The 27,242-nt window shown below is 40.6% G+C and overlaps 2 protein-coding genes across 2 annotated transcripts in view; both read right to left on the bottom strand.

Annotated features, from left to right (window-relative positions):
- Positions 1–14,172: 14,172 nt before the first annotated feature.
- TMEM267 (transmembrane protein 267) lies at positions 14,173–23,487 on the bottom strand. Its single transcript, XM_044916970.1, has 3 exons — positions 23,410–23,487; positions 17,517–17,904; positions 14,173–14,575 (listed from the first exon to the last, which is right to left on the bottom strand). The coding sequence occupies exons 2-3, from the start codon at positions 17,826–17,828 to the stop codon at positions 14,240–14,242; spliced, it is 648 nt and encodes a 215-aa protein (XP_044772905.1). The 5' UTR covers positions 17,829–17,904; positions 23,410–23,487; the 3' UTR covers positions 14,173–14,239.
- A 2,340-nt stretch (positions 23,488–25,827) lies between these two features.
- C7H5orf34 (chromosome 7 C5orf34 homolog) overlaps positions 25,828–27,242 on the bottom strand; it is a 30,508-nt gene continuing 29,093 nt past the window's right edge. The window contains exon 12 of the mRNA XM_021696635.2: positions 25,828–26,150. Within this exon, the coding sequence (XP_021552310.1) occupies positions 25,957–26,150 (194 nt within the window). The 3' untranslated portion in view covers positions 25,828–25,956. The remainder of the gene's footprint in view (positions 26,151–27,242) is intronic.

Genomic DNA, 27,242 nt, shown 5'->3' with positions numbered 1-27,242 from the left:
CCCCCTGCTTGTGTTCCCTCTCTCTGTGTCTCTCTGTCAAATAAATAAATAAAGTCTTAAAAAAAAAAAAAACTGGGCTCCAAGTATTTCATGGCAGGCTCTGAGTTACTATGTTTAGTAATTGTATGCTATCTTTTCTGACTACAGAATATTAGGTCCATTTTAGAAAATTTGGAGCTTGTAAAAAAGTATAAGGAAGAAAAATGTTTAGATATCCAGAAATAAGCTTTCTTATGTTGGTGCATATCCTTCCAGTTTTCCATGAAGATCTAGTCATTCACACATTGGATAAACTTTTACCGGGACTCTCCTATGTGCAAGATGTTGTGTTAGACAGATGGCAAAGGGGCCATGGTCCCTAGCACAGGGAGGACCGGATTATTTTTTTTTATTATTTTTTTAAATATTTTATTTATTTGACAGAGAGAGAGAGAGCAAGAGAGGGGACACAAGCAGGGGGAGTGGGAGAGGGAGAAGCAGGCTTCCCGCGGAGCAGAGAGCCCAATGTGGGGCTTGATCCCAGGACCCTGGGATCATGACCCGAGCCGAAGGCAGACGTCCAACGACTGAGCCACCCAGGCGCCCCAGGGAGGACTGGATTATTAAGCAAGCCATAACAATAGTCTTTTAAGTGCCAATACAGGCAAGTGCTTAGGGTACTCAGAGCAGGGATGTTTTACCCAGTCTGGAAATGAACCAGCTTGAAAAGATGCTTTTTCTTTCCTTTTTTTTTTTTTTTAAGTAGGCTCCATGCCCAGGATGGAGCCCAGTGCAGGGCTTGAACTCACGACCCTGAGATCAAGACCTGAGCTGAGATCAAGAGTCAGACACTCAACCGACTGAACCACCCAGGCTTTTTAACTGTTGCATAGTTTAGTATTTCATAATTCGGGGGTATTGTATTTTATTGAACCCACCTCTTAATACTGAACTTTTAGATTGTGGATTTTTTTCCCCACTATCATCAATAATTCCTCATCGGATCACTTCTATAATTCAAACCTTTATGCTGATTCTTCAGAATAAATTTTGAAAAGCAGGACTGCATAGTTAAAGGCTATAGTTATTTGAAAGGCTTTTGATACATACTCAGGCGAGGCTGAAAATTTTACCTACATGTTTTTCTCCAGTACTTTGTACAGTTTTCCAGTGTCCTGCAATGATAGCTCTGATGATATAAAGCAAATTATGTGCTTTAAAATGGTTCTGGAGAGCACATGGCAGGGCGCTTCTGTCCTCTGGTCTCTCTCCCAAGTCAGGATTTAAAGACTTTCTTGTGCAAGGCCTATGACCCCCTCAGTGCACCTCATGTAAATAGAAAAAGGTGCCCCTTTCTGGGTGGACCCACAGCGTGACAAGCAGAAGGTACTTGCAGAAACAAAAGCTCCTTTGCTCGGGGCACCTGGGTGCTCAGTCAATTAAGCGTCTGCCTTTGGCTCAGGTCATGATTGGTTCAGGTCATGATCTCAGGGTCCTGGGATGGAGTCCCACGTCAGGCTCCCTACTCGGTGGGGAGTCTGCTGCTCTCTCTCCTTCTGCCCTCCCCCACTTGTGCTCTCTCTCTCAAATAAATAAAATCTTAAAAAAAAAAAAAGCTCCTTTTCTCTATTAAAAAAGGGGGGAGGGTGTGCCCCTTCCTCTGGGAAAATGGAACTTGGGTGTATGACTTGGCAAGCAAACACGCAAACACCCTGTATTTTCACCCCCCAGTCCTTTCTCAGCAGGTTGCCTTCCACAGTGCACAAACTGAACAACTGTCCACAGCAACCCTGATTTTCCTGTTTCTTCTCTGATCTCGTTCCCCTTGCCTGGAACAAGCATCCTCTCCCATTCTCTCATCCCATCTAGAAAACTCCTCATTCTTTAAGGCACAGCTCCAATGTCACTCTGCATCTTCCTGCCCTCCTTGTTTGCTTTCTTACCTCTAGTCTTCAGGCTGCACCTTGAGAGCAGGAAAGTTCCAGTTAGCTTTGCCTCCCCCAAGTGCAGCCCAGGCCAGACACATAGAAGGTGTTTCACTCACATTTGTGAAAGAATGCCTGTTTAATCACTGTTACTGTACTCAACACCTTATGTTTTTATAAACTTTTGTTCTGACTTAAAAAGAAAGTTCTTGGGGCCTGGGTGGCTCGGTTGTTAAGCGTCTGCCTTCGCTCGTGTCATGATCTCAGGGTCCTGGGATCGAGCCCCGCGTCGGGCTCCCTGCTTGGCAGGAAGCCTGCTTCTCCCTCTCCCACTCCCCCTGCTTGTGTTCCTTCTCTTGCTGTGTCTCTCTCTGTCAAATAAATAAATAAAATCTTCAAAAAAAAAAAAGTTCTTTGTAAAATACTTACATCGATATAAAATATCATTTTTATTTATGTTAATATATAATTATATATGTAACAATCTATTATATGAAAATATAAAAATCATTCATAACCAAGTAGTCCATCAAATACGAACTCTTTAACATTTGGATGTATGTCCTTTTAGATATTTTTCATTTGTCTCTAAGTAGTATATTTTATTCTTAGAAAAATAGAGTCATATAACACTTGCTGTTTTGTGAGATTTATTTTTAGTTAACAGATCAGGCATAGTCTTCTATAGCCATACTTACAGATCTATAATTTTTTTTTCTTGCAGTGGTTTAATAGTATTCAATCATGTGGTTTTGCTATAATTTATTTCCTTGATTTTCCCCAAATGCTGGCTATTTAGGTAGTTTGATTATGGTACCTTTCTAGTGTTTATTACTATTATGGAGATGCAATAATAATTGGTCCTATGTGCTTTGTTCATTCATCTCAATATTTTCTTAAATAAATTCTTAGAAATGGAACTTCTCAAAGGGTATGCTCATTTATTTATTTTTTTAGATGTATTTATTTGAGTGAGAGAGCGAGAGAGTACAAGTGGGGGAGCAGCAGAGGGAGAGGGAGAAGCAGGCTTCCCGCCGAGCAGGGAGCCTGACGCGGGGCTCGATCCCAGGACCCTGAGAACATGACCTGAGCCGAAGGCAGCTGCTCAACCGACTGAGCTACCCAGGCACCCCGGGTATGCCCATTTAAATCACTTTTTAATATACATTGCCAAGTTATCTCACAGTATTGTAAGCAACTATGTGTGTGCCTCTCTCCTCCAGCAGAGTAGGGCTCAGCGAGGGCAGGACTTGTATTTTATTCATCATTCTATCCCAGTGCCTGGTTCAGTGCTCAACAAATACTAGAGGCTTAGTTTGTTGAACGAATAAGGAATTGGATTATTCAAATAAGCAGGCCTTCACTATATGGGCAAAATCTTGCCAGTGTGGCCACAGAAGTCTACAATTGGTACTTTTGTTCTTTTCTGAGTATCTATAGCCTAATTAATAATAATATTTTAAATGTTTGTTTCTCAGAAGGAATTGTTTTCTATGCCATATAGAAAACAAAAAAATTAGACAGTTTTCCTTAAAGCATGGAGGATGATTAGTGATAAAAATATATGTCATCAGAAGGTTTATAGGCTTGAAACTAGGACCAAGGGCAGTGAGTGAGTGTGTGTGTGTGTGTGTGTGTGTGTGTGTGTATGTGTGATATTTCAGAAATCTGTTTCCTTTAGAAACAAGATAGAACATCTTCCAGCTGAGGTGGCTTCTAGGAGAGTCAAGCCAGGCTGTGGTTTCATGATTTACACTCTGTAGTTAATTAAACATGTGATAGGGTGGGGCATCAGATATGCCAAAGTAAACAGGGAAGAAAAAAACGCAGGACTAATCAGTGGGAACAGAGTTTGAACCTAGAGCCAAAGTAGGGAATTTCCCTTGCACTGAATTTTCTTATTCCTGGTTAACATTTTAGTTTCCTTTTCAGACTTGAATGTATAACTTTTCTTTTTTAGCATTCACGCTTTCCAGATATATACATAATCCAAATTCATTCCAGTATCATTGTGATAACAATGATAAGTTTTACACTGAGTATACTGAGGCACAGAAGTTAGGTGACTTAACTAGATTAGTCAATAAATTGGGAATCATAGAGCAGAATACTATCTCAATCTAATTAAAACAAAAAGAATGCCCCCACGAAAGTCTTAAAAAGGAGAGTAATGGTGGGTAACTAGCCTTTCTGGATGTTAAAATATACTGTGTGTGTGTATATATATACGTATATATATATATATATATATATATACGTATATATACGTATATATATGTATAATGCTTGTGAGAATTTAATATATAATAAAGTTAGCATTTTACATCAGGGAAAACTGTGGATTATTCAATGAATGTTCTGAAACAACTGGTTAACCATGTGGAAGAAAATTAAGTTGAAGCTTTAAATTTCAGATGTATTAAGTATCTAATGTAAAGAATTAAAATATAGGGGCACCTGGGTGGCTCAGTTGGTTGAGCGACTGCCTTCGGCTCAGGTCAAGATCCTGGAGTCCCTGGATCAAGTCCCGCGTCGGGCTCCCTGCTCGGCAGGGAGCCTGCTTCTCCCTCTGACCCTCCCCCCTCTCATGTGCTCTCTCTCTCTCATTCTCTCTGTCTCAAATAAATAAACAAAATCTTAAAAAAAAAAAATTTAAAAAAAAAAAAATTAAAAAAACAAAAAAAAAAAAAAAAAAAAAGAATTAAAATATAAAAGTGTCCAAAGGAAATATTGCAAATTTTTTTTTTCAAGTTTTGGGGCAGGGGAGAACTTTATAAGCATAAAACAAGACTCAGAAACCAAAAAGAAAAGAATGAAAAATTTTACTGTACAAAAAAGTGAAATTCCATAATGGAAAAATAAAACTCAATAAAAGACAAATGACAAAAGGTTGTGTGTGGGAGGGAGCGCCTGGCTGGCTCAGTCAGAAGAGCATGCAACTCTTGATCCCAGGGTCATGAGTTTGAGCCCCACATTGGGTGTAGAGATTACTTAAATGAATAAATAAATAAAAATCTTAAAAAAAAAAACTAGTGTGTGGGAAAGAGGACATTTGTACACATTTTCTTAATGCTTGACATTATTCAAAATTACTTAAACACCCATAAAAACAAAATGAGACATATTTTTCACCTGCAAAGCCTGGCAAAGAGTAAAGTGTTTCATATTACATGGTGTTAGCAAGTGTTGACTCATATGTAGGTAGTAGGAGTGTAAATTGGTGCAAAGTCTTAGGACATTAATTTGGCAATACATGTCAATTTAAAATGAAGATATCCTTTGACTTAAGAGTTTCACTACATATCTACACACAACATACAGATGCATGCATGTGCTTGTATATACGTAGATTTCTGGAATGATGAAGCACAAGTTCTTATTAGCAGTTGCCCCTGTGAAGGGTAAAGGTCTGGGGTGGTAGACAAATCTCCTTTTCATTTCATATACTTTTTTATTGTTTGAATTTTTATTAAGTACATTAGTTTTCTATTGCTGAATAACAAATTAGCACCAACTTAGTGCTTAAAACATCTGTTTCTTTATTAGCTCGCAGTTTCCATGGGTCAGGGGTCAAGTGTGACTCAACTAGATCGTCTGGCCAGGATCTCACCAGGCTGCCATCAAAGTATCAGCCAGGGCCCCAGTCTCATCTGAGGCTTGGGCTCCTTTCCGAGCCCATGGGGTAGTTGGCATTCATTGCCTTGCAGTTGAACTCATGGTGGCTTCTTCTTCATGGTCAGCAGGAGAATCTCTGATCTCCAGATCCTCTTTTAAAGAGCTCACCTGATTAGATCAGGCCAACCCAGGATAATCGCATCTTTGATTAACTTTAAGTCAACTTTAAGGACTTCAATTACCTCTGCAAAATTCCTTCATCATTGCCACATTCTATTGGTTAGAAGCAACTCACAGGTCCCGCCTGCACTCAAGAAAAGGGTATTGTACAGTGGTGTGGATACCAGGAAGCCCGAGTTCCCAGGTTTTTCTTAGAATTCTGCCTGGGGCGCCTGGGTGGCTCAGTTGGTTAAGCGGCTGCCTTCGGCTCAGGTCATGATCCCAGGGTCCTGGGATCGAGCCCCGCATCGGGCTCCCTGCTCGGCGGGGAGCCTGCTTCTCCCTCTCCCTCTGCCTGCCTCTCTGCCTACTTGTTCTCTCTCTCTCTCTGTCAAATAAATAAATAAAATCTTTAAAAAAAAAAAGAATTCTGCCTACCACACCAATATGACCAACTATAAAACCACCATCACCACCACAATACTATCTAATACTTAAGTAGAGCTTATTTTGTACTAGGCACTGTTTCAAACATTTTGCATATATTAGGTCAGGACAATCCTATGAAGTAGGAACTCTTCCTCCCTTTTACAGATAAGGAAACAGAGGCATAAGTTTAAATAGTTTCCCAGGGTCATAGAGCTTATAAATGTTGGCGCTAGCAATGCAAGCCAGGCGGTCTATGTCCAGGGTTCTGTGTTTCTTGCTACCCCCTGCATACATCTGGCAAATACAGACAGTGATAAAAAAGAGTTCAATGTTCCAATACCTGAGGCTAAACAACAAATATGCCAACATTTGTAGCTTAAAGTACCGCAGCACTTGGTTTGCTCATGAGTCTACTTTTCAGGCAGGGGATGGCTCACACCTGCTCCACTCAGCATCACCCCAAGTGGTTCGAGGCTGGAAGTTAGAATCATCTGGAGGGGCTCACTCACTCCTGTACAGGCAGGTGACTCTGGCTGTCGGCCGGGAACCTTAGTTGTTTCTTACGTGGGCCTCTCCGTGTGACGAGTTTGCCTTCCTCACAGCATGGTGGTGGGTTTCCAAGGGCGAGCACCCCATGAGTGAGAGAGTGAGCCAGGGAGAAGCTGTATTGCCCTTTATGACCTATCTTAGAATTTATACTGGTTCACTTCTACTGCATTCGATTCATCTGAATAGTCAAAAAGTCCTACCTGTGTTGAAGGGCAGGGGAAATAGACTTCACCTCTCAGTGGTGAATGGCAAGGTTCTAGAAGAACATGAGGACCTAAAATATTGCTGTCAATCTTCCACACAAGATTGATCAATTGAGTCCTCCATCTCAGAGCTAGTCTGTACTCAAACCATCCCAATAATTTAGCTATTCTTTTCTTCAAAAGCATCAAGAAAAAGGCCCCACAATCTTAAATAATAAAACAGTAATGTCTTTCTTTTTCCAGTTTTTATACTCCTAGATCACCTTTCCCCCTTACATTTCCCTTAGGGTGGAGAACAAATGAAATTTTAAGCTCCTATCGGGTCTTTGCTGACCTGAATAATTATGTTTTCTTTCTTTTGGCTGACATTTCAGGGAAGATGCCTGAGGTAGGACTATCTAGGACATGTCAGCTCTTATCTTCTAAGAAAATAGGGAAGGATGAAGTAAATATAACCATCCAGTCATTCATTTATTCAATGGAATGTTCGAGTTTCCTCCTTGCACTGAGCACAGCCCTAGGGAAGAGATGCAGACAATGACTCTGCCCTCAAGAAACCCATGCTGGTGGAGGAAGAGAGAAAGAGAAACAACAATTTCAATATTAATTCCTATGGTAGGGTCCATCCTTTTCTGTTCCTCAGGGTGAGTCTTTTGTTACTCTCTCAAGTGGGCCAAATCAAGACAACCACCCTTACAGATCTCCAGCTGGATCTTTGTCTTGTCTGGGACTGATGCTTCCCAGCACCCGAGCCCTTAAAAAGGTGGCTGCCATTGCATTCAAATTAGTAAGGAAGATCCTAAACTGTGTGCCAAGGCACCCTGGGGTGCTGGGATGAACTCTTAGGGGTGTTGTGGGATATTCTAAATTATTGAGGGAAACAACAGATGTCTGTTGGACACCACCCAACTACTACTATTAAGTCATTTGGACCAAACTAAATAACCAGAGCTACTTGGTATTTCTTTTGGCCTAGTGGTATGGTGAAAAAATCACTGACATTAAGAACACCAACTGTAAGCCAAGAAAGTTTGGTAACCTCTGGAGTAACTCATCTATCAATCAATCTTCCTGGTACTTCCTCACCTTTTTCTTCAATGTGAACACACACTGTGTGAGCCATTCTTTCTCTAGGACAAAGCCTTATCCCTTGAGCCTCCTGAAGGGACTTCTCCCTGGGCCTTCAGAGGGATCCTCAGGCAGGCATCTTTTCCCATCTCTTCCTGCTTCTGCTTCCCTTTTGGTAGCCTGCTCCCCATAGCGCTCCTTCACCCCATGCTCCACTCTGGCACCTCCCTATGGAAATAATCACGTCTCGATCCTCACAGGTGCCTTGTGGTGACATGCAGATTTGCATCCCTGTCCTTGCCTCCTCTGCCCAGGTATTGCTACTCAGTAAACAGTAAGGGTAGGGAAGAAAGGTTAGGGCTATTGTCGGTTCAGCCCCCACAAGATTAATTCCCATTTGAACTTCTGGTGTGATGAGAAAGTGCTATCCCGTTCATTAACATATTTTTGCACTGGTTGCTCGATAACCAATATCCTGGGGCTATTATCCCAAGCTACCACTTGCCTCAACTGAGCATTCTACTTTAACTGACCATATGGTAAATGCCCAAATGTGTACTAAATTTTTTAAAGATTTATTTATTTATTTTAAAGAGAGAGAAAGAATGCACAGGGGGAGGGGCAGAGGGAGAGGGAGAATCTCAAGCAGATTCCCGCTGAGCAAGGAACCTGATGCAGGACTTGGTCCCGGACCCTGGGATCATGACCAAAGGCAGACGCTTAACCAACTAAGGCACCCAGGCACCCAGAACATTACTTTTTAATACAAAGCCTGCTACAGAGTAGAAACATGAAACACTTGTTCAGTGGCCAACTGAAACAGTGTTGTATGAGGGCAAGTATTCATTTTCACCCAAATGAACTATGGATGTTTAATTGGCCTAGGCTTTTATGAATTTAAATCTTTTTTTTTCATGGAGAATAGAGAAATAGTTTGTACAAAGATTCAACAGTTCTACATGGAGAAAATAGAGGACAAACAGAACCATAATGTCAATAGCAAAGGAACAAAGGAGGATATTATCTTCCCAAGAGCAAACTTAACTCTGGCAAGACAAGTTGGAGGTTATCTCCCCAGAACTCGAGGAGCCCCACCATTACTGGGACAAGAGCTGGGATTATAGAAAGTTAGAGCAGGAAGAGAGTCTTGGAAGGCATGTGGCCTATTCCTCATTGTCTCAAAAAAGGACATGTGACTTGTCCAAAGATATCAGGGTTAGATTCCGGTCCCATGCACAGGACTCAAAAGAGCAGTCTTAAGTATGTGAGAGGTGTCCTGCCAGCTCATATTAAACAAACGAAACCATCAGCAACAAAACAACAATTAAAAATCTCTAGGGGGGCGCCTGGGTGGCTCAGTTGGTTAAGCGACTGCCTTCGGCTCAGGTCATGATCCTCGAGTCCCAGGATCGAGTCCCGCATCGGGCTCCCTGCTCAGCAGGGAGTCTGCTTCTCCCTCTGAATCTCCCCCCTCTCATGTGCTCTCTCTCTCAAATAAATAAATAAAATCTTTAAAAAAAAAAATCTCTAGGGATAAGCAGAAGAATGGCCCTCAAAGATCTCCACATCTTAATCCCTGGGACCTGTGAATAGATTACCCTACATGGCAAAAGAGGCTTTGCAAATGTGATAAAGAACCTTGAGATGGGGAACTTTGCCTGGATTATCCAGCTGGGCTCAAGATAATCACATGCATCTGTGAATCAGAGAATCTTCCCAGCTGTGGCCTGAGAGAGAGGTGACAATGGAAAGAGTTTGGTAGTGCAAAGATCAGAAAGACACATGTGAAGAAAACTGACCTACCATTGCTAGCTTTGAAGATGGAATAAGGGGGCCACTAGCCAAGGGATGTAGGTGGCCATCTAGACGCTGAAGGAGCCAAGGAAACAGATTCTTCCCTAGGAACTCAGATGGAATACCTCCCTGCTGATGCCTTGATTTTAACCCAGTGAGACCTGTTTTGGATTTCTGACATGCAGAACTGTAAGATAATACACTTATGTTGTTTTAAACCACTAAATTCATGGTAATTTGTTATAGAAGCAAAAGAAGAGTAATTCGGGACACACACAGGCATGCACCCTATAACCTCTAAGCAGGCCAAGTAGACAGGCTTCCCATCTCTCTCCATTCCTTCTTCTCACTCTTGTAGTATTTTTACCCTTTCAAAGATTCCCCTGAGGTTTATTTTAATCCCATCTCCCTTGGATTGATAGGTGAAAATGGGAGCAGAGGGCTCACAGAGTGATTGGCTCTGGGTCTCACCCCTGAGAAATTGGCAGAGCCCTTTCCAGAAGGATTGGCCTGGGCTCCATGCCACCCTTCATGAAGCCAGATTGACAAAGAGCGGTCCTGTGCCAATCTGTTTAGCATCTAGAGAAACACTAGAGTCTCTGCTGGCCAGGAACCAGGCCTAGCACTGAGGGACAATTGTTATAGACTCTGGGCAAACAGTGTGGCAGTCCAGGAAGTTGGAAGGGTAGTATTTACCACGGTTCTCCAAGAAGAGCAGGGCCTCTACAGCACACAATGAGGTTTTTATAGCAGGGTCTCTCACGAATACTCTAAAAAGCTCCAAACATTCCCTGTGACTTTGTGCAAAAGCTGAGGGTAGTGAGGTATGACCTGTGTCATTTAGATATGTTATATCTGCATGTGGTCTGTTATGTAACCACTATCCCACAATTTATACTTTATTTAGCATCACCCAGATATCTTCGGAAAATGTTCTCTGCCTTCCACGTTACGTGCATGGCACCAATGTTGCTGACCTGGGAACTGGGTGGGGCTTGAATTAAGTCAAATGAATATTTGAGAAATGACTCTCAAATATTCATAATAAAAAATAAATAATGAGAAAGGGTGTGTGAATTCAGATGGGTACTTTCTTTGAAAGCTCACACAGAGTACTGAGGGGGATCAGAATGGGTGTTAGAGCTTGAATTTGACACTCCCCTCCTCTTGCCAAATGTTGAAGCAACATGACTTAATGCTGCTGGGTATGTAAGCCAAAAAACTCCTTGCAAGGTCAGGCAAAGGGTAAAATGCCTCAGAAACACTTAAATTAGCATCATTATTCCTGGGAAGCAAAGAAATGCCAAGGGGACATAGGTGGGCAATGCTTTGGGTTTATGCAAAGTGCAAAGTAACTGTGGAGATTGAATATCAATATGAATTTCTCAGATCGGTGGAATGCTGTGAGCTTCCTGGCTTGGAGCTGGATCTAATAGGGTCAGATATTCTGGGGCTTGTCTTGTTTGGTACCATACTTGAAAAAAAATTGTTCAGTAGTAAGCAAAGTATTATTAAATCCCCAGTTGAAGTTAGGTAGCCAGTCGAGTCAGCAGGGTTTCGTAACAACTTTCAAAACATGTGGCCTAAGGCAGAACTGGGGAAAGCAGACTATGTGGATTATATGGATTGGCTCATTGGACAGTACACGAGGATAGCTGGGCATTGGAGTGCTGAAACAGTAAACAGTAACCTGTAGCACTGCATAGGCAGGACAGGAACAGAGTTAAATGTACCTAGCACAGGACTGGATGGACGTGGGGGCAAAGGAAGGTTGGGAAAAATTAAAGGTATCGATAAGACAAAGAGTTGGCTCAAGGAAGAGGAGGGAAGGGAATGAAGTTAAAGAAACAGGTTGGGTCTACAGTCATGGTTCTTAAAGTGGGGTTCCTGAACAGCTGCGTCCTATGGTCAACCTAAAATTGTCAGGAAGCAATAATTAAGAAAGAACGTTTACTTGGGATCAAGGAATTGCAATTCGGGGTACACAAATTTGGGTAGTAACCCAAATAGTGTCCCATTAGAGAGCAAAGTCAGGTTTTTAAAGCAAAAAAGTAAAGTTTGTATAGGTTGTTTACAAAGAATTTTTTATTGGTGTTGACAGCAGAAAGCTACTCTTGACCCAATATAATTGGTTACTAAGGCTATCGCTAAGCAAAGTCTCCTACTATAACAAGTTGCAGGTGTTCAGGCTGAGTCCTTGGAATATTTGCAGTCTGACCCAGTTCAAAAGTTCATGGTTCCATCAGTGAAGACGTGCAAAAGGCCCACCTCCTTAATGGCCTCCCGGCTGCATTTTAAAACCCCTTGACACAAGTGACCCCATTTCATTTCATCTTTCACAACATCAACTGAGAACTCGTTAGAAATGCAAATTCTTGGGACCTACGGAGTCAAAACTCTGGAGGTAGATCTCAAGCAATCCCTGTTCTAACAAGTCTTACAGGTGATTCTGATGTATGTTAGAGTTTGAGAACCACTGGTCTAGAAAAAGTAAACAGTGTTTGAGATCTCAGCAATGAGCACTGTCCTCCAAAGAGGTACAGAGGACTGTTGTCCTGGTTCATGGCTGATGTGATGTGGTGATGAGTCAGTGGTTAAAGAAGAAGGAAATATTCAGGTGAGTCATCTGATGGCTGAGGATAAAATCAAGGGTTGGAATAAAAGGAAAAAAGAGATCCAGGCGCTCATATCATCAAAGAAGGTGAAAGTGAGTCTTAGAGGATAGCCTGTGAGGGTAAAGACTGAGAGAGTAATATATTGGGATATCAAATGAAAGAAACTGAGAACTGTGGTAGATAAAAGGTTTAGCCATGACAGTAGTGAGCAAGGACCAGAATAGCCCCTATTTCCTCTCCTCTTTAGTTGGGAAAATGGGAAAAACTAAGTAATTGTCAAAAGAAAAAGGAGCCAGGGAGTGTCTGCCTGATTGGAGGTAGTGATGGTGGCTGCCTAAGTTGAAGAAAGGAGGTGAGGATACGTGGGAGTTTTAACTTAGACCACCACTTAAAGGAAACTAGGCTTGAGGATGAGTAGAAAACAGTTCAATGGTGGAAGTTCTTCTGAGTAGTTAGCATAACTAACATGCCTCAAGAACACAGTAGATTGGAAGGTCAGATCAGTGGACCAACCTCCATTAAATGAATGGAGGACATCTAGTGGATGGAGAAAACACATACATGCAAACAAGATATAATCCTATTTTCAATATAATGTTATACTGACACAAACTTTTTCAATAAAATAAAAAAACAAAATGGTGGCATGGGAAGTTGGGTGTTATATTTCTAGAGGTTACCACCACAACTGTTATAGACTATTTAGAGGACAAGGAGCATTTCTGATGGTAGAGGAAGGAACAAGGATAAACCCACACTTAAAATCTGTAGTTACTGTTTAAGCAAGGAGTCATGGTCAAAGTGAATTCCCATTCTAATACAAAAAGTTAGAGGACAGCCCCCAAAATGCCAGTGTGATATTCTTATGTAAGGCCCTATATTTTAATGGCATTCCTTTGTTTAATATGGAGAAAGAAAAAAGTAGAGTTTTGTAATTTAGTCAGAAAAAGTGATACAAGATATATGTTTTATTTCCATGGATTTCTGAAATTATATACTTAAAAAAAATCTCTTATTCAAATTTACCCCCACTATATAATATTTATTATACCAACCAAACTGACACAATCATTGCTCTTGAAAGATAACAGATGTAAAATCTAACAGATTCTAAAACATAATTAGATTGCAACCAACTGGTTAACAACAAAAAGAAAAACTAAAGAACGTGAACCTTTACAACAATTTACATAGCTCTGTTTAACTTAATAGATAAGAAAAATATGCTTTGGATAAGGCATTGCTTCACCATTTCTCAGAGAATAAGGCACACAATCACTAGCATTACAAATCACAAATGTGTAAGAAAATCTAAAGACGACAAATGGTACTGGGAAAAAAAAGCAAGTGCCATCAGGACACTGACTTTTTTACCAAAGTAACATTAAACTATGAAAATGTAAAATTTTATTGCAACTAAATTTTCTTTCTCTAGTAAAGGTTAATCATTTTTAACAGATCAACCTGAAAGAACAAAGGAAAAAGCAAATTTCCTAAAAATCCTTCATTTTGAAAAACATATGTTTTGTTTCTCAGTATCAGATATTTTTTTTCCCCTAAAGATTCTATTTGTTTATTTGACAGAGACAGAGACAGAGAGAGCGAGAGCAGGAACACAAGCAGGGGGAGCAGCAGAGGGAAAAGCAGGCTCCTCGTGGAGCAGGGAGCCCGATGCGGGGCTCGATCCCAGGACCCTGGGATCACGACCTGAGCCGAAGGCAGACGCTTAACTCAACCACCCAGGCGCCCTAAAAAAAAAAGTGTACATGCCTCCTGAGCAAGAGGATTCAGGAATTATAATAATAAATATAATATGTTGTTAAAAATTCACTTGATAATGTCAGCCACCCTTAATTATCATTATCGGAACCACCTGCTTCTCTAAGACTGGCATACAGTTACCTCAGACGTCAATATGGATCCCATGTTTTGAAGACATCATTTGCCTGGTCCCTGTGAAATACATAATGAACGAACAGATGTGAGGTAAAGAGGAGGTGATGATGACATAAAGCCAGAATGGCAAAGGAGAGGTTTTTCCAAATGGGCATATCCACAGGCCGTGACGAATTCCATCTCGGATATGATGTGAGGTCCACGATATAAATAACATCCAGGGAAGAAAGCACCATGAGTCTTTGAGCTTGAAAAGGTGCATAGTAAGCCTCAGGGTCAGAACCACAACTGGTATGACCGTAGAGCAGTGAAGAACAGGTCTTCGTGGAAGAGTCAAAGCAGCCTGCCGGGGAGAGCGGTAGCTAGTATCATTTCCCTCTTGGCAAACAAAATTTGGTAGATGCTTCTTAATATTCTAAAACATCTTCTATGAGTCTATTAGAAATACAATGCAAACATTTTCTGCATCACCTATGAATACATGTATTAAATCTGTTACATATAAAGCAAAGAAGAGTGAGTGGGATATTCTCTGCATTAACAATGAAACCAAGATCTCAAGAACATGGTGATTAATTTTTTAAAGCTTCCTATTAGTTGCTTAGAAAAGTCACAATACAAATGTAATTTATATCCCAAATGTCTGGTTTGTGTAAATTTGGAGTTTTAGAGAATTATCTGGGGCCTCTAAGCATTGAAAAAAATCTCACAACTGAATAAAATATTCTATTAACAAGGGCATGAAAAGGAAATGTTTTTGTTGTAACCACTTTATATTAGCATTGAATATTTTCAGAATGCACTTAAAACAACATTTAGAAAGATTGTATTATTTTAAATAAGTATTACAAAGTTGAGTTAAATTCCAGTAAAAATTTTAAACCAGTACAAAACATTTAATCAGTAACTAAACAAATGAAAATTTCAGGGTTAACCAACCCCTGAATGATTCTTTTTTTTTTTTTTTTTTAAGATTTTATTTACTTATTTTACAGAGCACAACCAGGGGGAGCAGGAGAAGGAGAGGGAGAAGGAGACTCCCTGATGAGCAGGGAGCCCGATGCGGGGCTCGATCCCAGGACCCTGAGATCATGCCCTGAGCCAAAGGCAGACGCTCAACCATCTGAGTCACCCAGGCGCCCCCCTGAATGATTCCTGAGTAAGGTTTTGCTCACACTTACTCTAAAGGCTAATTTTCAATTAGATAATTTCTAAATAAAAAGGAAGCCGAGGGCAGTGAAGATTGCCTAAATCCGAATCTCCCCACATATCCTCAAAAACATTACAGACAAGGGCAAATAAAACTATACCAAACCCCACTCAGCATAGACAGAAGCCAGAGTGCCCAAAACTTCAAATACTCTAAAGTATTAAAATACATACCACATCAGTGCGCTTTCTCTCACACTCCCACCACAAGCCAGGAAAGATGAGGGGACCTATGATTGATCTAAAATTACCACTGGAAAGAGAAGCACTGAAAACGGTCCTGGTTGATCAGAGCACTGCCTACAAAGCAAGGACTTAAAAGTGTGCATGTTTCTGGGCGCCTGGGTGGCTCAGTTGGTTAAGTGACTGCCTTCGGCTCAGGTCATGATCCTGGAGTCCCGGGATCGAGTCCCGCATCGGGCTCCCTGCTCGGCAGGGAGCCTGCTTCTCCCTCTGACCCTCCCCCCTCTCATGCTCTCTGTCTCTCATTCTCTCTGTCTCAAAAAAAAAAAAAAAAAAAAATCTTAAAAAAAAAAAAGTGTGCATGTTTCAAGGCTTTAAGAGGCACTGGTTCTGGGGCAGAAGATGGCAAAAAGGAAGGGTGGGGAATCATTTGGACACTGGGTGGTAAAGAGGAAAAGAAGGAGTAAAAAAAAAAATTAGGTACCTATAAAAAAAAAATTAGAGGCATAACCTTCCCACCATTAAAATACAAGGCCATCCATTAAAGAGACTATACCTTCACCATGTGCAGTCACACGACCCTTAAACCCGTGTCTTTAACTCTCACCTATTGACTGAATATCAGTCAAAGAGTTTACGCTACATTCTTCCTTCTCCCTTACAATAAATTCTAGATGAATGTATTTAGGAACCACGCTTTTTATGATGCTTGGTAGTTTATCCCAATCTCTACTCTAACATTTATTGTGAACTATTTGCTGGGGTCTGTCCTTTAATGTGCTCATTTAACACCCATGACCGCCGGGTGAGGTAAGTAATGACAGAATCCACACTTTACAGAAGACGACATTGAGACAAGAAAGTGCTCTAACACTACATACTAGGATTCAAACTCATGTCTTCTGATTCCAATCTCAAACACAATGTTATTCTGCCTTCACCTACACCAAAAAAGCTAAAATTTGTCTTTAATCAGGAATTACTGATTCCTTACTGAAGTTTTTTAATAAGTGAGACAACCTCTAAGAAATACATGGTATGTGACACATAAAAGGAAGAAGTGATCATTTCTCATTTTTTCAACAAATACTTACTGAACCCCTTTTAGATGAGCCAGGCACTGTTCCAGGCCAGTGGTGAACAAAGCATAGTCCTTGCTCTGTGAGTGTTTACAGGTCATAAGCATGGAAAAGGCAGGCAAATCTGCTGACACTTAGAAAATATGATCTTAACTGTATTTCAAGCTCCATTCATTTGCAAAGCTAATAGGTCATTGTATAGCTAAACACCTTAATGAAATTCCTCAAACTTCTCCACCAGGAACTGTGCCCTAATCAGCCCATTGAAATGCACACCTTTGGCTCCACAAGGGACTGGGAAATGAATCCACTGAAGTCATTCCCCAGGACTAGGAATCATCTTAAAGCTCTTCCCCTGTTATGGAACACTCAGAAGCCGCCTACTAACTGTGAAACATGAAGAATAAGGGGGAAATTATAAGTGTGGTCCTGAAGAAAGAACAGTGAAAAAAGACCCAGGAGAACCCTGACAATGACCCCCGTATTACTTTAAACCAGTTGATTAATGCTTCCTTCAAGACTTGGCTAAGTACCATCCTCTGTAAAGCCAGCACAGAACTCCTCAGGTACATTTAATGAGTCCTTAGCTCTGTATGCATCCTTGGCACTTGGTGATGCCAATAACTTGATTAGCAACATGTCTGTGTTCGCCTTCAAGGAAGTACTAAGTGCTCAAAAAAAAGTTGGATGAATGGGCTTTCTTATTTTAAAATAAGGATAATCTTCTCTAGTTCTAAAATGATGCTGTGAAGATCAATATAATGGTGCTAAAGAAATTAAAGACCAGAAAAATTAAACATATACGCTTCTTACCTTTAAAGATAAAGATCCAGCTAGAAAAAAGTGGTCTACATCAATAACAGAGGCTAAAAATCCAGCTAAAATGATTTCTCCAAAGTCAGTTGTCTTCTTGACTCCAATGACAATTGCCCACAACCACATGCCAATCACACAATGTATGGCGTTATCTGAGAGGGCTCGAAGCCAGTCATTTTGCTGAATTACTGAAAACTGAAGAAGTCTATCGGCTACTAGGCAAAATATCCCCAGACCAAGGCTGGAAATAAGAGACTCAGTGCTACAAGACTGGAGTAAAGCATGGGTCTTCTCAGCCTCAGATGCCATCCCAGACAATCCGTCAGTATTTACTAAAAGCCATCAGGAAACAAATAGCTTATTCTTGTTTACATTCCCAGTCACCCTAAAATAGAAAGCAGAGGAAAAGATTAATGCCACGTAACATTTAAACAAAACAACTTGAGCAATAATTTCACAAATACAAAACCAAGCTGTAAAAATTGGTATTTCTTTTTTTTTTGACCATTGTCAGTAATTTCACTTTATTTTTCCCAGCTTCATTGAGATATAGTTGGTAGATAATACTTGTTAAGTTTAAGGTGTATACTGTGATGATTTCATATACAGACATATTGTGAACTGATGGCCACAATAAGGTTAGTTAACATCTCCATCACCTCACATAGTTACCTTTTTGTGCATGTGGTGAGAACATTAAGACTACTCTCCTGGTAACTTTCAAGTATAACAAAACTGTACTTCTTACATGTTATATACAATATGCCATGCAGCCCAAAGAGAATAGGTTAGCTTTATAGGAACAACAGTTTACATGTTAGTATGCATCAAGGTGAATTTAAGAAAGCCCACCAACTGTAATCTATTACTTTGAGGTCATCAAATAGTTCTCTCTCTCAGCAATGTGTGCTACATGGTAGTGGACACCCATTGTGTCTCTGTACCCAGCAACTATTTTCCAAACTTCTGAAAACAGCATCTCCTTCCTTTAGGAAAACTGCTCATCACAATACCCAAACTCTGGAGCTGACCAATTAGAATTCTCTGTCTCTCTTATCAATAGTAGTAATTAATTAGTAATTACTAATTAGTCATCATTTTCCAGTAGTGATTAGACTAGTGATAAATAATCTGGTGATTAAGGTGATCCAGGCTGGACCAATCAGACTTCCTTCTAGAATTTGCCTAAGTGGAGCTGGTGGGAGAAAATTCCTTTTCTTCTTACAGACCTGGGCTCCACTACATGGAGCAGCCTAAGAAAAAAGAATCATAAGGACATCAACTCCTCAGGTCCAATCTTTAAGTTTTTCAGAGCTGCCCTAGTTCTTACAGCTTACCCTTTACTTTACTTCTATGAGCTAACCCAGGATTCTTCCAATAAATCCCTTTTTCTTTTCTGTTGCCTCTAACCACAGAACTTTAATTGATATAAAAAGGCAATCATAATTCTGTGCTGAGTACTTACCTGGCATAGAATACTGAAATCATTCATCCAGTTAAAGTTATCAATATTATGTGATACCTGAAGTTTTTGTTTTGTATTGTTTTAATTCTGAGACTAAAGAATAACTAAATGATGTATTAAGGATGATTCAACTTCCATTCTGTAATAAAAACTATCCATTGCTCATTACATATATTCTAAAATTTATAGGGAAATGCAAAACACTAGAACAGGAAAACAACTTGGAAAAAGATGAGCTAAGTTGAAAGACTTACACCATCTGACTTCAAGGCTTACACAGCTGCAGTAATTAACGACAGTGCGGTATTGGTATAAAGACAGACAAATAGAGCAATGAAACAGAATAGAAAGTGTGATCAGAAATAGATCCACACAGGGATGCCTGAGTGGCTCAGCTGGTTGAACACCTGATTCCTGATCTCAGCTCAGGTCTTGACGTCAGGGTTGTGAATTCAAGCCCTGTGTTGGGCTTCACACTGGGTGTGGAGCCTACTTAAAATATATATATATATAAAATAAATTAAAAGAGGGCGCCTGGGTGGCTCAGTCGTTAAGCGTCTGCCTTCGGCTCGGGTCACGATCCCAGAGTCCTGGGATCGAGTCCCACATCGGGCTCCCTGCTCAGCAGGAAGCCTGCTTCTCCCTCTCCCACTCCCCCTGCTTGTGTTCCTGCTCTCTCTATCTCTCTGTCAAATAAATAGATAAAATCTTTAAAAAAAATAAATTAATTAAATAAATTAAAAGAAGAGATAGGTCCACACATACAGTGTCAATTGATGTTTGACAAACATGCAAAAGCAAGTAAATGGAGAAAAGATAGTCCTTTCAGCAAATGGTGCTGAAACAAGCAGATATCCACAGGCAAAAATAATGACTCTCAAACCATACTTTACTCCACATACAAAAATTAAGTCAAAATGGATCACAGAACTAAAAGTAAAACATAAAACTATAAAAATCCTGGAAGAAAACATAGAATATTTTTGTGTCCTTGGGTTATGCAAAGAGTTCTTAGAAGCAACATCAAAAGGCCGACCTGTTTTTTAAAAATTGATAAATTGAACTTCACCAAAATTAAGAACTTCTGCTCTTTGAAAGACTATGTTACGAGAACGAAAAGACAACCCACAGACTGGGAGAAAATATCTGCATATCTCATATTTGATAAAGGATTTATATCTAGAACAAAGAATTCTGGAAACACAATAATAGAAAAACTAATACAAAAGTGGGCAAAATATTTGAAAAGGTACTTTACAAAGATGATATACAGGTGATCAATAAGCACATGAAATATGCTCAACCTCATTAATTATTAGGGAAATGCAAATTAAAACACCACAATGAGATACAAGACATACCTAATTAGAATGGCTAAAATTAAAGACTTATTATCCCAAACATAGAAAAGATGTGGAGCAACCAGAACTCTCATACACTGCTGGAGGAAATTTAAAATGATAAACCACTTTTCAGTTTCTCAAAATGTTAAACATACTTCTATCATAGATTCAGTCATTCTACTCCTAGGTATCTACCTGAGAGAAATGCAAGCATACACCCACACACAGACTTGTACATGAATGTTCACAGTAGCTTTATCTACATTAGCTCCAAACTGGAACAACCCAACTGGATAAACAAAACATGGAATAAAAAGAGACAAAAAAAAAAATACAAACAAAAACATTGATGAATTTCAAAATAATACTTAGTGAAATAAGCCAAACAAAAAGAAAAGAAAAACAGAGTACACAGTCAAAACTCATGGAACTATACAACACAAAGAATGAACCCTCATGTAACTATGGACTTCAATTAATATATCAATGTTGGTGTATTAATTGTCACAAGGTATCACACTAATGCAGAATGTTAATAATAAGGAGAAATGTGTGTGGAGGGAGAAGTAACATATGGGAACACTCTGTACAATCTGCTCAATTTTTCTGTAAACCAAAAACTGCAATAAAAAAGAAAGTCTTAATTTTTAAAAAGTAAATAAATGAAGTAAGTATGGAAAATGTTATAACTGTTTAATATAGGTAATGGATATACTATAGTTCATTATATTATCTTCTACTTTTCTATATATTTGAAATTTTCATTTGGAAATATTTTTAAAAGAGTACAGAACATGATTCCATTTATATAAAATTCAAGAAAACGTAAACCAATTTAAGTGACAGAAAGCAGATCAGTGGGGCTGGAAGGATAAAAAAGGAGCATTAAGAAACTTTGGGGGAACAGATGTGTTCATTATCTTGATTGTGGTGATAGTTTCATGGTTTATAGTTTCATATATACATCAAAATGTACCAAAGGAACATTTTGGAACAAAAAGCTAATGAGTGAACGTGGAAGGAGATCCTTCAGCCCCAGTCAAGTTTTTAGATGACTAGAGCCCTGCAAACATCTGGACTACAACTGCATGGGCCCCTGGGCCAGAATCACCCAGCTAAGCCTCTTGCAAAGTCCTAGCCCACAGACACAGTGAGATAATACTTGTTAAATGTTTAAAGCCTCTAAGTCTTGGGGTGATTTGTTATATAGTAATAGGTATCTAACACAATACTCTTTCCATTTTTATAAAGGTATAATTATGGTCCCAGAAACACAATTCTGACATCTATTCCACTCTATTAGGGCACATATTTAACATCTTTAGCTTAGATTCTGAGTATGAGGATAAGAAAAAAACATTTTTTGGGGGGGGAGAAAGAACATTTATAAGTGTACTGCCTTTTATTTACTGTCTCTAAGACACCCAAGTGTACCCATTTTTCTTCATACCTTTTTCTTCCTTTTTCCACTTCCTACCACTCCCCTACAAATAGAATGGACACTGGAACCTCAAAAACTGTAACATAACTCTGTTTATTCTACATACTTACTTTTGTTGGGTAGTTCCCTTAAGAGTAGTAATTTTAATTTTCTGTTAAGCCTCTCATGCATAAAATCTAATGTGCTGAAGGTATTTAATAAATATTTCAGGGCGCCTGGGTGGCTCAGTTGGTTGGGCGACTGCCTTCGGCTCAGGTCATGATCCTGGAGTCCCGGGATCGAGTCCCGCATCGGGCTCCCTGCTCGGTGGGGAGCCTGCTTCTGCCTCTGACCCTCTCCCCTCTCACGTGTTCTCTCTCTCTCGTTCTCTCTGTCTCAAATAAATAAATAAAAATCTTAAAAAAAAAAAAAAAAAACTCTAAAAAAAAAAAAAATATTTCATTATACTAATACAAGGGGTAAGCAGGTAAGCAACCCTCAGCCTATGAACTAAAAATATTTTGGGGATGACTTCTTATAATAGCCTAACATGTCCTCATGACTTGCAGCCACTTTCTACAATGGTCAAACTGCCACACCCCATTCCATTATAGTAAAATATCATCAACTACGGGGCCTTTTAAGTATACATAGTAGTAATCTTCCCTTTCCTTAACTCCACAAACATACTTAGCCAGTCACTTTAGTTACGCACTATCATACAGTTTGTTAATAATCTTAGACAAATCTTTCTGCCAAAACAAAGAACTAACAAATTCCCAAAGTAAATATCATCTGCTTCACTCTTCCCATCACACAAATGTTTACAAAAACCTGAGGTAAAAGCAGTCTAAAATCTGATAACTACCTTTAGTATTGCTTTACAAATTAAGTCTTTTTCAGTGTCAGTGCTGTGAAAGTTAATATATATTTTTTTAATTTTAATTTTTTAAAGTAATCTCTACACCGGATGTGGGGCTTAAACTCACAACCCGGAGATCAAGAGTCACACACTCCATCGACTGAGCCAGCCAGGCGCCCCTAATATATTTAATTTTTTAATGCTATAATACCTAAAGCAGATGCCAAATGCAGCTAATTTGCAAAGGAAAGAAACACAAATCCTGCTCAGTTTCACAGAAACTTTTGTTTAGTTCCTACACCATTAGGAATAAAACATACAATTCTGAATTTAAACATTTATCGCGTCTCAGCAAATTCCCCAAATCATTCTTTCCCAAGGCTGGTGTGATGCAGTAATTTTAAAATGCCCATTAAGAAAATAGGGCAGGAAGCCCTGGCGTCATAGCATTTCCTATGGGAGGGATCCTGTCACACTTAACAGTAGTCACGCCTTCAGGGACCCGGGGCGCTTGGGACTCTCGTGCCTGTTAAAGAGGGCAATGGGCAACTCCGAAAAGAACCCCGTCACCCCGCTCTGGGCCAGGGAAACGCCAGGGACACAGAGCCTAGGCGAGGACTGGGTGCCTGTGGAATCCCGAAGGCTCCACGAAGCCGGAGGAAGGAGCCGGAGCTTCGCGCACATCCCGGGATCGTCAGACAGTGCCGGCGGTCAAGCACACCCCGCCGCCTCTGGAGTCCCGCGCGCTCGCCGCCCCTTCACGCCCTCCCCATCTGGAACCTGGGCCTTCGGCTTCCCACCTCAGGACGCAGTTTGGCGGAGTCCACTCCGTCCCCCTCCCGCCCGGGCCCTCTCCGAGCTCAGCCGCGCCCACCTCCGTCTTTCCAGCCTGAAGCCCGCAGCGCTAACGGCGGCCCCGCCCCTTTCCCCTCCCCGCGGCCGGCACCATAGAGAAGCCGGCCGCCGGCCAGAGCGGCTCCAGCCCCCAAACGTCGGCGGAGAGGACGCCGGGATACCGGCCCCATGCCTGACGGACGAGAAGCGACAGCTGGGTTTTGTTTGGAGGAGGTGGTGGGTACTACGGGTTCTTCCCCGCCGTGCCCCATAAGGAAACCTTTGGGACAGCGGGGTGAGAAGTGCAAAGTGCCTTTTGGTTTCCTCTGTCAAACCTGAGCATTCGTTCTTGGCTTTGCCGGCGCCGTGCCCCAGGATTAGCAGCCGACATACTCACGACGCACCCTTACTGGTGGCTGGGAAGCTGGGGACGAAGTGACCTCACCTAATGTCGGATATGCGGGCCCAACACCCAGACCTTGAGCTAGGAGCCACGGGCCATCTTGGGTCTCGAAGGGATAGAGAAATTTCCGGCTTCCTTTACCGGGTCTTTCAGGTTGGGCGCCGGAGTTTTTCCACGAGATGGAAGGACCGCGCGATCCGGCAGATCCGCCTCTTCTTCATAGCGCTCCAACGCCCCCTTGGGGATTTCTTGATAATTATTCTTTGCCACTTTGTGGGCGGACGGTGGGGGGCTACCACTTTATTGTGGCAGCAGTGACAGGGCTGGACCATTTAATCATGACTACTAAACGCACAGGAGTTGGAAAAAGAACTGCATAAAAGGTAGCTTGACCCTAATTAACCGGACTCAACATGCAGCTTTTTAATGGGACTATGACCAGGTCCCAGCCTGCCTTTCCGCCTGAGTGAGCACCAAGATGTCTAGCTTGGCATCGGCTCTAGGAAGCACTGGTGCAAAAGAATAGTTTCAAAAAGGTGAATTGCTTTCTTCTTCCTACCTAGTTTCTCAAAACAAGGGTGAGATGGAAAGCAACGGCAGTAGTGGGGTTATACTAATTTTACGGGTGAAAGACAATTCTATAGTAGAAAGTGAGATCTTCAATCTCAAGCAAACTCCTAGGCCTCTCTCTCACAGAACCCTAAAGCGTGGCTCAGTTTCTCAATGCTAGAACTTTTCATTGCTTGTCTTGGTTCTTAGTGGAAAAGACTCAACTGAGGGGAAAAATGATACACATTTTAACCCACATAGTTTAAAAGCTAATTAAAAAGATCACATTAACCACAATATGGGGTGCTTTTAGTCATGTTAAGGACAGTTTGCAGTAACAATTTCGCATTGCCCTTATGGCAGCACTGTACATGTCTTATACTTTAGGCTTACTAGAGCTGTTGAAGAACAACATGGATGGCTGCCTGCAACCAAAACAACGAAATTGTTAACAATTCTTTTCTCTGTAATCACCCTACAGCCCAAAGGCACTGATTGATTTATACAACACATACTGAATGCTCTTTGTGCCAAGCGCTATGCTTGGTAACAGGCTACAAAATGACTTTATGGAGCTCAAGTTCTAGTAGAGGATCTAGACCACAAAGAGACAAAAGTTGGATGGCTGTAGTATGTGCTGTAAAGGAAATAAATAGGGTGATGTAGTAGAGACTAAGTGGGGGAGGCCCTTCTGAAGAAGTGGTAATTTGTGCTGAAACCTGAAGGTAGCAAGGAGCCCAGGGTGAGAAGAGCTAACAAGAGAACATTGTGCCCATTCAAATCATTGACATTATCACTCCTAATCTATGCTCTGCTTGCTTTGTTCTTTTTCTCCTTGTTTCCTCTGTTGTTTCTTTTATGTCAAGAAGCTGGTCTTTTCTAGAAATCAGAAGTTAATTAGAACATTTCTGCTATATTGGTCTAATCTTGAAGTCTCATTAGATGTGTGGTTTTGTGCTTTCCCAATAAACAGCACTAGGTTGCTATAAATAGCACTTTTGATGAGCTATTTTAGTTTCACACACTTGTGTAGCATAAATTTTTTTCAGATGTTCAAGAGAAATGAAAATAATCGGACAATTCAGATAAAATTTGGTCTTTGCTGAAGTGCCCAATTCTTAGCTTGAAGCAATATTGCGCATATATATATATATATATAAAGATCTAATTCTCTTTTGGTAGTTCTGTTGAAAAATATTTGGAGACCAAAAAGCAAATGACCAAATACACACAATTCTGCATATTTAAGAAGGAAAAAAAAAAACAAAACTTGAGGATTAATAGTGAATGCTCCACAAGCTAAAACAGCAACTATAATTTTATAAGTTTTTCTCATAAATCTGAAATAAGAAATTGTTCAAAATCCTAAAACAGTTCTTTATTAATAAAATACATTATAAACATATAGTTTAAAATTTACAAGTTAGGTAACCTCCAAAGTTAAATGTCATTTTTTATATAATCATTGCACAGAAGTAATATATATAATTTCTTGGCTTACTAGTAATTTTATACTAGTCAGTTGAAACAACATCCTTAAGGTTTATAATAATTCCATTTTTCACTTTTTAGAACTTGATAGAAGACAGTCAATATCCTGAAGGATTTCAGAGGTTTTTTTCAATGCCACTGATACTCTCTCTTCATTAACTTCTTCCAGCAAGGTTTCTGGAGATTTTGGTTCATAATGATCAGATGACTCTTTGGTTTTTTTGTTAGAAATCTGGTTTAGGATACCACTATTCTCCAATAAAACTAAGTTGGTTAGTTAAGGAGTTTTTCCCTGCATTTTTCATTATATAAGTACATTTAATTTCAGAAAGCCTGGTCTTCATATTAAAATATTATTTCTCTATTAGGAAAATCCCTTGGATTCATAATAGATTTGCTACTTCAGAACTTATCAGGTCTACCCCTTACAGATGAAGAAACTGGTTAAGATATAAGAGAGGTGGGGCGCCTGCGGGGCTCAGTCATTAAGCGTCTGCCTGTGGCTCAGGTCATGATCCCAGGGTCCTGGGATTGAGCCCCACATCGGGCTCCCTGCTCAGCGGGAAGCCTGCTTCTCCCTCTGCCACTCCCCCTGCTTGTGTTCCCTCTCTCGCTGCGTCTCTCTGTCAAATAAATAAAATCTTAAAAAAAAAAAATTAAAAAAGGAAGAAAGAGTACCTATGTGTATTTGGAAGTTTGGTGATAGGGAGGAGATAAAAGAATTAAAATCTCAACATTTCTTTAAGTGAAGAGTGATGTGGGAATAAAAGAACAAAAGTAGGAGTGATAGGAATATAAATAATCTGTGCAGTGTATTTTTAAATTTTTCTTAAGAGAGGGACCCGGGGGAGTGGCGGAGGGAGAGAGAGAATCTTTTTTTTTTTTTTTTAAAGATTTTATTTATTTATTTGACAGAGAGAGAGATAGCGAGATCAGGAACACAAGCAGGGGGAGTGGGAGAGGGAGAAGCAGGCTTCCTGCCGAGCAGGGAGCCTGATGTGGGACTCGGTCCCAGGACCCTGGGATCATGACCTGAGCCGAAGGCAGACGCTTAACGACTGAGCCACCCAGGCGCCCGAGAGAGAGAATCTTAAGCAGGCTCTGCACCCAGCAGAGAGCCTGATGCAGGGCTTCATCTCACAACCCTGAGATCATGACCTGAGCCAAAATCAAGAGTCGGACACTTAACTGACTGAGCCACCCACCCAGGCACTCCTATTGGGCATGGAGCCTTCTTAAGATTCTCTCTCGGCGGGCGCCTGGGTGGCTCAGTTGGTTAAGCGACTGCCTTCGGCTCAGGTCATGATCCTGGAGTCCCGGGATCGAGTCCCGCATCGGGCTCCCTGCTCGGCAGGG

Source organism: Neomonachus schauinslandi, chromosome 7 (genome assembly GCF_002201575.2).
Source record: "Neomonachus schauinslandi chromosome 7, ASM220157v2, whole genome shotgun sequence".
In the NCBI taxonomy this organism is placed as follows: domain Eukaryota; kingdom Metazoa; phylum Chordata; class Mammalia; order Carnivora; family Phocidae; genus Neomonachus; species Neomonachus schauinslandi.
The sequence above is the reverse complement of the archived record's forward strand: the minus strand, read 5'-3'. Positions and strand labels throughout refer to the sequence as shown.

Bases quoted from the DNA above. Each gene is read 5' to 3' on its own strand.
- TMEM267 (XM_044916970.1), bottom strand. From the start codon at position 17,828: ATGGCATCTGAGGCTGAGAAGACCCATGCTTTACTCCAGTCTTGTAGC. The intron at 14,576-17,516 runs GTAAGAAGCGTA...TCTCCCCGGCAG, and splicing joins CTGGATCTTTATCTTTAAAG to GCTGCTTTGACTCTTCCACG.